Here is a 13,981-nt window from a genome sequence, read left to right as displayed (position 1 = left end):
TCTCCCTTCCTCTCTGAAATTATATACATATTTTAAAATCCCCATATCAAGAAAGTAGTATGGTATTTTGGAAAAAAAAGTCACAGATTTGGGAGTTTCAGAGATATGAGTTTGAATACTAGTTCGATCACTCATTATTGTGTGATTTGGGGGCAAGTTACTTAACTTCTGTGAGCCTCAACATCTGTGTAAAATGGAATAAATTATACTAAACTTCTGACCTGCTGGGAAGAATAAATGATAGACTATACTATGTAGAATGCCTATCAGCACCTGGCATACAGTGTGTCTCAAAACATACCTATTACTTATAATGCAAATATACATATAATAATCAGCCAAACATTGCAGGATTTTCTTTGCTTTATCAAAGGTTTTAGAGTAAGGTTTATATAAATTTCATCTTTTTATCTCGAAGGATGGGGAGGAGGAGGAATAGAAGAAGAGATGGAAGATTTCTCCCCCACCTCTACAACGGAAAGTACACAATAGCATTCCTCTAAAGCTCTAATGACAGCATGTTTATGTTTCATAAGAATGCCCTAGTGCAGTGGTCGGCAAACTGCGGCTTGGCAAACCACAGCTCGTGAGCCACATGTGGCTCTTTGGCCCTTTGAGTTTGGCTCTTCCACAAAATACCGGCTCTTCCACACTTCTGCGCATGGGCCACAAAGTTTCAATCGCACTGTACGTGTGCGCGCCCGCACATGGTATTTGTGGAAGAGCCACACTCAAGGGGCCAAAGAGCCACATGTGGCTCGCGAGCCGCGGGTTGCCGACCACGGCCCTAGTGAATACAGCTCAGAGGTGAAAAATGCTGGCTTGGAACTCAAGGCATTCATTAATTATTCCTTTGGAATCTATTATTGGTTATTTTCCTACAGATATTACCTTTCTGCCCCCATACACTCAAAATTTATAGTATGTCCCTTTCCATTACAAAAAGTATCTTTTATGCTTTAAACATTTACTTTCTTTTAAAAAAAATTTTAAGTAGACTTTTAACAATCCAAAGAGTAAGTTAGTTTATATTGTCATTTACTACCTCATCAAATAAAGGGTAACATTCCACAGATATCAGCAAAAACAACACACTGGACATAAGAATTTGATAAAGAAAAGCTTTCATTTGAAGACTTAATCTGGGGCTCTTGAATTCATAAAGTCTCTTATATACTAATTTATAGAGAATATTTCTCAATGGAAACATTCAATACAATGAAACCATTGAACTAATTCTACACACCACAAGACCACTCAAGAATCTATATAGTGATTAAAACAGACAACTCTTGCTTCTGAGCATAAACGAGCTGGCAATAATGTCAAATGCTTTAAATCAGTTTACAAAGCAATTCAGGTAATTATCAGACCAGTGCTCTAGCTTAACAGAGTTAGTACCATCTCTGAAATTGGGGGTTTTATTTTACAGGTGAACAAACTGAAGCTTATGGGTAGAGGTTAGGTGACTCTCAAAGATACTGGGTAAATAAGTGGCAAAATAAGATCTAAAAAGCAGATCTTTCAATCTCCTGATCTTTTGATATACCACAATTTCTTTAAAATATATATAATTTGCAATTTTCTATCTTAAATTTGGAACTAAAATTTTGGTTTTCAAAGTGCTCACAAATAACCATCTTTAAATTCAATTTAGATACAACTTAAATATCTATGACAACAGCTTCCTTTGTTTCAAAGCATATTCATCAATCCTTATATCAACTCAAATGGAACAATTTCCAAGCAAATAGTTCATTTACTTCAAGAAATACTAATATTTTAGGCATTAATATAACTTTAAAAAGCCCAAGTCATCAAAAGAATTTAGATAGTCCTTTGGAGCTCTCTGTAGTACAATTCACTACAGTTAAGCATGAGTACTTCATAAAAGATCATTTCCTCAGTTCAGAGCATCTATGAGATTTACCATGTACCTTCAAAAAGCTCAAGAGGTAGTTTATTGCATTTTATGATTCAAAAAATGAGACTTAGAGAAAACACAGCTGAATTCAAACCTGGGTCCAACCACTTACCAGCTATGTGTGTGATTGTGGGCAAGTTATTATGCCCACAGTGCTTTTTAGTTTCCTCATTTGTACAATGGGAACAGGAACAGTATAAACTTAATAGTTAAGAAGAAGTGAAATAGTGCACTTAAAGCAATGAATACATTGCCTATCATGTAGCAAGTGCTCAATAAATATTAATGATTAATCTTAAATCATGTCTTCATAAATAATTCCATATTACTTTCTCATCAGTTGAAAAATTACTCTGCAAAGCATCAATACTTTGGCTCCTCTGTTCACAGAAAGATAAATGTAATTTATCAAAAAGGTTCAAAATTAGCTGGAAAAATAAAATAAAAACCTGTTCCATCTATAATAATAAAAGGGTAATATACTAATTAGACGGGACGTCCTTCCAGACAAAGCCGGGCAGAGGGAAGCCCGAGTCCCAGGTGCCAGAGGGAAGCTGGTGCCGGCAGCCAGGGAAGGAAGGTCTACTCTTGCACGAATTTCGTGCATCAGGCCTCTAGTAAGATAATATTCTTTAACTGGTAAAACAGTACAAGAAAATCATTGATGATGGTGAAAACACCAGTGAGGTTCCTCTTTCCGTGGAAACACATTAGTTAGGAAACATTTTGTTTTACAGGTAAAAAAGTGACTTGCTTCAAAAATACTATATACAATTTAAAATCTTCCATGGCATTATGATAATCAAAAGGCATCCTGAAACTCTCAAATGTTATGTCTCACAAAATATAATTTCCCCCCTCACTGTGGAAAGCATAAGCAACTATATATGACAAATATATGTATACTAAATAAGAAACATATATACATACATATATTATTAAATACTTATAGGTTGCAGAGAGGAAGGGAGAGGGATAGAGAGTTAGAAACATCGATGAGAGAGAAACATTGATCAGCTGCCTCCTGCACACCTCCTGCTGGGGATGTGCCCACAACCAAGGTACATGCCCTTTACCAGAATCGAACCTTGGACCCTTCAGTCTGCAGGCCGACGCTCTATCCACTGAGCCAAACTGGTCAGGGCAATACTTGTAGTTTAGATTAAAATTTCAGATTAAATTATAAAGTTCATTCAAGGGTTTTTAAGGTTTTATTAGTGATTTGTGGTAGAGGAACCACTAAGCAAGTGGTAGAGTATTCAAAGCTGTCATACTCAGGGGAAATTTAAGATACAATTTGCCAATTCCATTCACTATGCTACACAAAGGAGAAAAATAATGAATTGGGGTCATTTTAGAACACTTAAAATATGTTTCCACCTATTAAAAAAATCATAGTGAAATAATATAGCAAGTTGCTACCTTCATTATCTAAAAACAGGATTCATAGTAAAACATGCATATCACAGATATTTTGCATATCTGTATTTTTTAAACTGCTGTACTATTAATAGTACAGTTTTATGCTTTATTGACATAAACTAAAGAACACTGGTCGGGGAGCTTTAGACCTAATTCTGCCACCAACTAGGCCTGTGATTTAGACAAGCCATCAACACCTCCAGGTTCATTAGAGCTGTACTAGATAATTGAAGATACTTTTCTAGGCCTGTATTCCTGAGCTGTGAAATGATTCCTATTCAAGGAGAGACTTTTATAGCTCATTTGTTTATGCTGTTGAAATGTTATTTACTTAGGTATGTATGTACATGCCCTCAACCAATATACATGTATTTAAGATGGCTTAGATGTATTATAGAAGACGTTAGGCTATCACCATTATCTCACTATCAGTTCCAAGTAATTTTTTGTTGCAGACTTTTTTCATTTCGATATAATAATGGACTCTACTGATATATAAGGATACTTTTTAAAAATAAGTAACTATATATGCTAAACATATATTTTAATGACTCATATAATGATTCATGCCTTTCCTTGTAGGTATTTCTCAGAATTCCATTCACACTGGCCCATCTTATTCACAACCATAGTTTCAACTTTCACATAAACACTGGGTCTCCCAGATCTACCTTCTGAGATCATTTCAATTTACTTATCATCTGTTGTCATTATTTCAAATTCAATGCAATGAACAAAGACTTCAGCTGCCATATTTGTTCTCCTTCTATTTACTATCTTAATGAATAAGAACAACACTCAGGTGCCCATGCCAGAAATCTGAAGTCAACTTTCCACTTGTTCCCTCTCACCCCTCACATCCAATTAGTTAACTAATCTTATTGAACTAAAGCATCACTGTCATTTATATCTCCTCAACATTCTTTATTGCCATTGTCATTACTAAACTTAAACCCTGTTAATTTCTTGCTGAATTCCTACAACAGCTTTTTATTTTTTTTTCTAATATATTTTATTGATGTTTTACAGAGAGGAAGGGAGAAGGATAGAGAGCTAGAAACAGCAGCCTCCTGCACACACCCCACTGGGGATGTGCCTGCAACCAAGGTGCATGCCCTTGACCGGAATCGAACCTGGGACCCTTTAGTCCACAGGCTGACGCTCTATCCACTGAGCCAAACCGGTTAGGGCAACACAACAGCTTTTTAAAAAAATCAATTTTAAAATAACAAATATTGGTGAAAATGTGGAGAAAAAGGAACCCTTACGCACTGTAGGTGGGAATGTAAATTGATGTGGTCACTATGAAAAATAGTATGGAGGTTCCTCAAAAATTAAAAATATGACTACTATATGATTACTTCTCCAGTTTCTAATAGCTATGCACTTACTTTTAGATAATTTTTATAATTTATTTTGAAACCATAATAAAGATATCCATGCTTGATTCTTGAAACTTGAAAATTAAATGTAGAGTACTTTTACATTATGAATATATAAATATTAACTGAAGAAACAAGTAATAAGCTATGATTATGCTTTCTTCTACTGGGTACCAATATCATGATCCCTAAGCTACTCGAAGAAAAATATTCTTACATCAGGCTCAATGGATTCTCTTATAACTTTTGATTCTAGCCTTTGTAAAGTAACAAACACACCAGGTAAAGTACTAAAATTTATAATTCCTCAGACCAAAGCATGTTCTAACTTGCCACTAATATCAACATCCAACGCCAGGCTTCCAAATTTAACACAATTATTTTGCATCTGTGTCTAAGTTTTATCACCTATAAAGGGTGCATATTAAATCATAAGGATTCCCACCTGCCAGAGCATCGCGATAAAGCTGTACAAAATGGTTAAAGATATCCTTCGGCAGACACTTTTCATCAGGCAGACATTGTAGAAGAATGACGATCTCGGACTGACCCACTGCATGCATTCCCTTGGTTGTGAAACACCAGCACTTCCTGTTCACATCTACAGATGGAATAAAAATATAACAAAGACATCTCTCTCAATTCTTAACCTTTGAAAAATGCACAAAAGTCTGTTATAATACAGCAAAGAATAAAATAGATCATACTGTCTGTATAATTCAACCTGCGATTTGTACTGCATTGAGCCAAAGAACTACTGTAGAAAATAAAATATACTGATGCCTCTGGCTCTAGGCAAACTCTTAGAAAAACAATTGGAAGGGGAGTAAAAGAAGTAATAGTGAAAAAAGACACACTGAAAACTTTTAACTGCTATTATTAAAATAGTGTAATTATCAAAAGAAAGAATGTTCCTTTAAAAATAAATACAATCTACACATCCTTAGCTATAATGATCAAAAATCTATTTCCCCATCTTTATTTAAAAAACAACAACACACACTTCAACATAGGAATTACTTATGTAAGGCTTAAAACAACAACAATAAAAGCCAATATTACAGCTTTGAATTCAGGTTGTGGCCTAAAAGATATTTTTTATGTGTACATTAATCTATGACTAAAAGATTCTAGCTATTCTAATTACAGACCTTTCTGCAAGAAAATCCTAGATCATCAACATGACTTTACTTAGCTTCATGCTGTAAAAAGTGATGAAAAAGATGGCTTTTCTGGACTACTTACTTCCACTTCTTCACTACAAGGCTCTGTAGAGTCCTAATAGCATAAGCAATATATACTTAAAAATGTAGTTAAAAATAATGTTCAGTCTTTGGCACTTCTATCATTTGTACTCCAACATAGTGGGATCCCCAAAGGAATTGAAAAAGGATTCTAATAAAATTATAAATACCACAGTGTAAATCAAACTAACAAAAGATCCCTTTTTCACTTTGGCAATTGTTACTTTATATATCTAAACAGATGGTGAGCTGGTTTGGCTCAATAGATAGAGCATCAGCCTGGGACTGAAGGGTCCCAGGTTCGATTTCAGTCAAAGGCACATGCCCGGGTTGCAGACTCAATCCTCAGTAGAGGGCGTGCAGGAGGCAGCCAATCAATGATTCTCATCATTGATGTTTCTATCTCTCTCCCTCTCCCTTTCTCTCTGAAATCAATAAAAAATATATATATAAGAGGAATTCTAGGTTAGCCTTAGCTGATTTGGCTCAATGGATAGACTGTTGGCCCGAGGACTGAAGGGTCCTAGGTTCAATTCTGGTCAAGGCACACAGACTCAATCCCCAGCAGGTTGGTGCGTGTGCAGGAGGCAACCAATCAATGTGTCTCTCTCACATCTATTTTTCTCTATGTCTCTTCCCCTCCCTTCCACTGTCTCTAAAAATCAATGGAAAAATATCCTTGAGTGAGGATTAACAACAACAAAAAGAATCCTAGGTTAGATATTTTCTAAGTGCAATTTATAAACTAGATAAGACAAATTGAAATTTTGACCAAGTTATTTTATTTTTTAAATTTAATTTATTGGGGTGACAATTGGTTAATAAAATTATATAGGTTTCAGGGGTACAATTCTATAATACATCACTGTATATTGTTTCATGTATTCACCACCCCAATGAGCAAATTATTTTAAAATTGATCCTACAAGGAAAGATCACAAGCATTTAATTAATAACTGGCCAAACATGCAAGGGTATGTCTAGCAAGTAAACAGAAAACTGCATTTCATCAATGTAAAACCTCTAAGGAAATAGCTGTTTCTGGTTTCCAAGTTCAACTTAGAACAAGCTCACAGAGGGAACTAGAGGACTGTTCTCCAGTGCTTCCTTCCTCTCTCCAAAACTGTGCCTTTTAATATTCATCCAAGATAAATGTGTTCTCTATTTTCCAATACCATCTTAGAATCAAGATTTTAAGTTAGTCTTCTCTCTCATTCTGATGCCCAACAAGGCACTAAGAATTTAGAAGTTTCTTCTGAATCTTAAGATGTACTGAAGCTTCACTACGTGTTAGTTAAATAATACTTCTCCCAAACAAAGTTTTGCAGCATTGTTAAGATTTCTGAGATTTAAATCTGGCATATAATTTTTTTACCCTCCTGGATAATATATCCACCACTGGTTATCCTGGTGGTAAGTTGTGACATAACATACTTATTTCAGGAAGAACCTAACTCAAATCAGTTCAAGTTTTCTTTGGCTTTCCTTCACAGAGAATTCACCTATCTCATTCCTATGATTAAAAGCAAGAATTTCTGTTAGTCCCACAATTGTCTTCTGGGATATATTATTTTATACAAACCAACTTCTTCAGTACCCAGTGGTCAATAAGATGTGGCTCTATATAAAAATATTTGTAATAAATTTGAAAGCTTTATTATCTATGAGTCAGTAAAGCATCTCACTTTTTATTTTGAAAAACAAATTTCTAACTTACAATTTACAATTTTAACCATCGACAACAAATTCGCATTTAAAACAAATACAAGTGGGTCAGGGCCACCATCCTCCAACTGTTGCATCACTGAAATCTGTGATGGTTTCTCTTCCACAGCATAGTCTGTAAAGGGAAAAAACAATGTAAGAGACTGGCTAACGGGACAAACACAGAAAGAAATCTGATGGAGGAACAGGCAGATTATGCAAAGGAAAGAGAGAGTATTTGGTTGATAGGCAGAGTGAATAGAGGTTTGTGCCTGCTATCTCAGTATCATTAACAGTGCCCCCTTTCATTTTCAAAAGTGACCCAGTCCAATTTGGAGGACAACATGGTTATTCTATGTAGAGATTGCTCCACAAAATGATTTGTGCCAAATCTAAAAACAACTTTTTAAAAAATATATATATTTTATTGATTTTTTACAGAGAGGGAGAGAGATAGAAACATCGATGAGAGAGAAACATCGATCAGCTGCCTCCTGCACATCTCCTACTGGGGATGTGCCCGCTACTCAGGTACATGCCCTTGACCGGATCGAACCTGGGACCTTTCAGTCCACAGGCTGACGCTCTATCCACTGAGCCAAATCGGTTTCAGCAACAACTCTTTTATTTAACAAAAATTCTCCAACAATCATAATAAGAATTTCACATATTACATGTTCTAAGAGCAACATTTTAAAGAATCCATGATATATAAGAAAGTGGTAACATACTAGTTACTTTTGGAAAGGATGCCTAGTGGTTGAGGTAGAAGAGAATCCTACTTTTTACTCAATGCCCTTTAGTGTAGTTTGAGATTTTTTACCATTAAAAAATTAAACTTTAAAAAATGCATCTAGAAAATAAACCAAAAGTATCTTAAGTGATTGGTTTCATGAAGGAATACATTTATGTAAAAATCAAGAGTTCAGTACATGTATCACCAAAATCACCAGTAAATCACACATCACATTCTGAACATGAACAAGTTAATACATGAGGCTCTGAACAGAACTCTTCCCATTTAACTCCTATAAGCATAGTACTATGTCATATTCAGCAACCCCTTTTTGAATGATGGTAGTCATCTCAGTTTGAAGTCAAAATCATGGGTAATAACCACTGTGTAATATAAAGACAGTGGAAAGAAACTGAAAACATGAACATTGCATATAGGCAGGTAGAACAAAATAACACCATTTCCCAATGACTAATAGAAACCAAAAAACTAGTTTTTGGAGGTATGGGAAATGTCTACCCTATCAATGAAAATATTTATTAGAAAGAGAAATACTAAGCGACTTAAAAGAAAGAAAAAAATTATGAAGTTATTTAACTGAAATATAACATTGCAAAATTGTGGTGAAGAGAGAGAGTAATGTGGTTTAAGTAAGCAAATATGAGATAACCAGTTTCAAGTAGGAGAGGTTTTGACAATTAGAGTTAATGGACGTGCATTTTAATGAAAATGCAATCTTATTTATCTTAATAACAGAGTAGGCCAATACAATTTCTTATTAATCTAACTTTTATGAAAATAGCAAAAATTTGTCAACTACATCGTAATTTTACTAATAAAAGATTATTTTTAGGGGTTCCTGCCTGGTAAAGAAACATAGGCATTATACAAAACAAAAGAATGCTTAACTTTATGTGAAAGCTCACTGTTGAACTATCAGAACACAGTTTATCTGCTGGTAAAATACATTCAGCCAACACTGCTGAGAGCCTACTACAGGCACAGCACCATGCTAGCAGCAAAAGACACAAACATGCCTGGCCGGCATGGCTCAGTGGTTGAGAATCAACCTATGAACCAGGAGGTCACATTTCGATTCCTGGTCAGGGCACATGCCCGGGTTATGGGCTCAGTCCCCCGTGTGGGGCGGGCAGGAGGCAACCAATCAATGATTCTCTCTCTTCATTGATGTTTCTCTCTCTCTCCCTCTCCCTTCTTCTCTGAAATAAAAATATATTTAAACTAAAAAGACACAAACATAAATTACGACTGAAGGAATTCATCTTCTAAGTGAAAGAATCAGACTTATAAACTATCTACTTTACAATAAGAAAAGAATGCAGTAACAGTCTACAAGAATTCCTACTAAAACAGTAAGGATCCAAAACACTACTACAGAGACAGCCTAGGTAAGGATTCAGAGGAGAGTTTTCCACTAATCTGGATTTTGAAAGTTTGAGGAATTTTTCAAGGATTCTAGGTTATAAAAGGATATTATAGGCAAGGAAAGAATAGTATTAATTACATGCCTCCTTTGTACCACTTTTTTTGCTCAGTACTTTCAGGTATGAAATCTGACTAAATATTCATGACTCTTAAATTAAGGTGGTGTAATTACTAGTTTTTTTTTAAAGAGTAGGAAAAACATTCAGAGAGGATATATGATTTGCCCACTGGATCACACAGCTACAATGGATTAGTACTGAGAGCAAAGCTCAGATTTGTCCAACTCTGAAGTCCATTCTCTTCCCACTCTTCCACAGCAGAAGAAAAGGCATGAAAGTATGAAAATTGACTATTCAAGACAGTGAATAAACTGTAGCATGCAGGTGAACTGTAGAATGCATGAGACAGTAGCTGGAAAAAAAGTTAGACATATAAGTTGAGATAAGGTTATAAGGAACACTGTATGCTAAGGTAGGCAATTTATACTGAAGGGATTGAAAATCCCATTGACTGTTTCTAAGCAAAAGCAATATATGATAATACCTTTGTTTAAAAAGATAACAGGCTAGATGTGGAAGATAAAGGACAGAAAGACTGAAGGCAGGGAGACCAGGTAAAAGAACAGGAAAAAATTGAGGAGAAATTATTGATAAAACATCTTTTGAAACTGTACTAATTGAATGCTGATCTGGATATGTCAACAAGAAACTTTCACAAAAAGATAAGCATTTTTTAAAATTGTTTAAAGTATTACAGATGTTCCGTTTGTTGTTTGTTCCCATTAACCCCTTCCACCCTGCACCCGCCCCTCCCAGGCCTTCACTACTCTATTGTCTGTGTCCATAATATGCATATAGATTCCCTGGTTAAGCACTTCCTACCCACCCCACCACCCCACCTTCCCTCTGAAATTCGTCAGTTTGTTCATGCAAAGACAAGCATTCTTTAAATTGGGTAATAATTTTACTTCTTATCAGAACTCACTAAAAATATTTTTAACAATAAAATTGCCATTTAAGTATTCTCCATTTATTATATGTACACTAGAGGCCCGGTGCAAAAATTCGTGCAGGGGGTGAGAGGTTCCCCCTCAGCCTGGCCTGCACCCTCTCGCAATCCGGGACCCCTAGAGGGATGTCCTACTGCTGGCAATCCAGGACCATTGGCTCCTAACTGCTCACCTGCCTGCCTGCCTGATCACCCCTAACTGCCTCTGCCTGCCTGCCTGATACCCTTAACCCTACCAGACCACTGTACCGATTTTTCGGTAATTTCCACACAAAGGTGGAATATTGGCGCTAGATGAAAGGTAGATGAAAGGTAGACCTATTTTCTACAATGTCTCCAAGTTCCATCTTATTCTAACCACTTGTTTGCTGGTAACTAACATTTTTCTATATCATGTTGGTTTTTTCACTGTAATGCTCAGGAGCCCAGGTATAGGGGACAGTAAGGTTCAGGGCCTCAGGCCTGGTAGGATTAACTGCTTGCCTGCCTGCTTGATCACCCCTAACCACTTGCCTGCCTAATCGCCCCTAACTGCCTCTACCTTGCCCCCTGCCATCACAGCTTCATCAAGAAGGACGTCCGGAATGATGTCCGGAAGGTCGTTCGGCTGTCCCGTCTAATTAACATATTACACTTTCATTATTATAGATTTCTTAATGTATATTATACTTCAAAACAAAAAGTTAAATTAATGTACTGACGTATCAGGTGGGCCAACTCTGGAACCACAAGAAACACTTCAGAGTATTATATGCTTTAAAATATTATCAGCCTAGCTGGTGTGGCTCAGTGGTTGAATATCAACCCATGAACCAGAAAGAGATCATCTGTTTGATTCCTGGTCAGGGCACATACCAGGTTATAGGCTTGATCCCCAGTAGGGGGAATGCAGAAAGAAGCCTGTCAATGATTCTTTCTCATCATTGATGTTTCCACCTCTCTTTCCTTCTACCCTCCTCTCTCTGAAGTCAATAAAAACATACTTAAAATACACATATATTTTTAAAAACTGCCAATGAACTACATTTACACTAAAATTAAAAATATATCCTTCCAATAAATGAAATAACATTATCATATAAAAGCATAAATATCCACTCTAAAACAACCAGTAACAGCAACAATTAATTTCATGGTATTGAGTAGTTGATTTTTTTGTTAGAGAAGGGGTGGTTATCACTCAAATTCTATCTCTTTACCTTAATTAGAAGGCAAAATGTAAGTACACAAACCTCCTTTTACACCAGTAGAGATGAGAATGGGAGGAAGACCATCTTCAGGAATAAGGTTCATTGCACTCCCAACAGGACTTCCAACCTGAGTTATATTCCCAGAGAACAGAGAAGTATCTGTCTAGGAAAAGCAAATGAGCAAAGTGAGCATTATAAAGATGTTTAAGACTTTGCAAAATATAATCAAGGATATAAGTGAGAATTTAATTGAAAATTTGGAATTCATACTTTTTCATACTCATTAACCTATGGTTTCCTAAAACACTGGGCTTATACTATGAAAATGTTTCCAATTGTACAGTCTCTCCCTTTGGCATCATCAAATCATAGTAATGAGAGAAGAGGCAAAGCTTCCTTTACCCAAGTTTCTTTTGCCATTATATATATATCTACACTAATAAAAGAGAAACATGGTAATTGGCGTACGACCGCTACCCTTCCCTTTGGCTGATCCCCCTGTCACTCACAGAGTAGGGCTGAGATATGCAAATTAACTGGCAGCCAAGATGGCGGCCGGCAGCCAGGCAGCTGATGCGAACAGGGAGGCGTGCTTGCTTGCTTCAGTGACGGAGGACTCCAACGTTCCCCGCCTGACTTGCCGGCCTCTCAGCTGCAACTCTAAGCAACTATGTTGTGAATAAAGAAGTTTAAAAAAACCCAGAAACCTGCTTTACTCAGCTGAGATTCAGCCAGCGGACTGCAACACTGTATCAAATACAGATGGTGAACAAAGGCCAGAAACCTGTTTTCAGCAGCAGAAGCCTCAGAGCTAAAGCTGGCCCAGAATAAAAAAAAAGAAAAGAAAAAAGGAGCGGTTGGGAGCTTCAGTCCCAGCCTGAAAACAGCTCTCAGCCCCTCAGCCAGACTGGCCAGGCACCCCAGTGGGGACCCCCACCCTGATCCAGGACCCCCTTCAGGGCAAACCAGCCAGCCCCACCCATGCACCAGGCCTCTACCCTATATAGTAAAAGGGTAATATGCCTCCCAGCACCGGGATCAGCGTGACAGGGTATGGAGCCCCAATCCCCCTGATGGGCCCTGCTGTGACAGGGGGCAGCGCCCCAACCCCCTGATTGGCCCTGCTCTGTGTGTGACAGGGGGTGGCGCCACAACCTCCCCATCGACCCTGCCTTGAGTGTGACAGGGGGCGGTGTCCAAACCCCCCAATCAGCCCTACCCTGAGCATGACTGAGGGTGGCATCGCAACCTCCCAATCTGCCCTGCTCTGTGCATGACGGGGCAGCGCCCCAACTCCCCAACTGGCCCTGCTCTGAGCCCGACCAGGGGCTGCACCTAGGGATTGGGCCTGCCCTCTGCCACCCGGGAGCAGGCCTAAGCCAGCAGGTCGTTAACTCCTGACGGGTTCCAGACTGCAAGAGAGCACAGGCCGGTCTGAGGGACCACCCCCCTTCCCCTGAGTGCACAAATTTTTGTGCACCGGGCCTCTAGTATATAAGTGTGTGTGTGTCTGTGTGTGTGTATATGTATATACACACACAGACACACACACACACACACACATTTAAAACTTGCAGTGTGAAAACAAAATTTCAATGTTACCTCATAATTTCTGAACTTTTAATGTATTTGGTTTATTAAAGTCTCATTTATACTGCTTTTTCAAAATATCTTTGAAAATAGTGGTGATGGTTGTACAACAATATGAAAGTTCTTAATGCCATGGGTTATGCACTTAAAAATGGTTAAGATGGTAAATTTTATATTATATACTAGAGGCGCAGTGCACAAAAGTTTGTGCACTCGGGGGGGAGGGGGGGTCCCTCAGCCCGGCCTGTGCCCTCTCACAGTCTGGGACCCCTTGGGAGATAACGACCTGCTGGCTTAGGCCTGCTCCCGGGTGGCAGAGGGCAGGCCCAATCCCT

The 13,981-nt window shown here is 37.7% G+C and overlaps 1 protein-coding gene across 3 annotated transcripts in view; it reads right to left on the bottom strand.

The window, feature by feature from the left end:
- Positions 1-13,981, bottom strand: part of ZFYVE9 (zinc finger, FYVE domain containing 9) — an 84,698-nt gene that overhangs the window by 32,741 nt on the left and 37,976 nt on the right. For all 3 annotated transcript variants that reach the window (XM_006768315.1, XM_006768317.1, XM_006768316.2), the window contains 3 exons: positions 12,099-12,219; positions 7,690-7,812; positions 5,174-5,329 (listed from right to left, as the gene is read on the bottom strand). In XM_006768315.1, coding sequence (XP_006768378.1) covers positions 5,174-5,329; positions 7,690-7,812; positions 12,099-12,219 — 400 coding nt within the window. The remainder of the gene's footprint in view (positions 1-5,173; positions 5,330-7,689; positions 7,813-12,098; positions 12,220-13,981) is intronic.

The sequence above is a fragment of the Myotis davidii genome, unplaced genomic scaffold (genome assembly GCF_000327345.1).
Source record: "Myotis davidii unplaced genomic scaffold, ASM32734v1 scaffold79, whole genome shotgun sequence".
Taxonomy (NCBI): Eukaryota; Metazoa; Chordata; class Mammalia; order Chiroptera; family Vespertilionidae; genus Myotis; species Myotis davidii.
The sequence above is the reverse complement of the archived record's forward strand: the minus strand, read 5'-3'. Positions and strand labels throughout refer to the sequence as shown.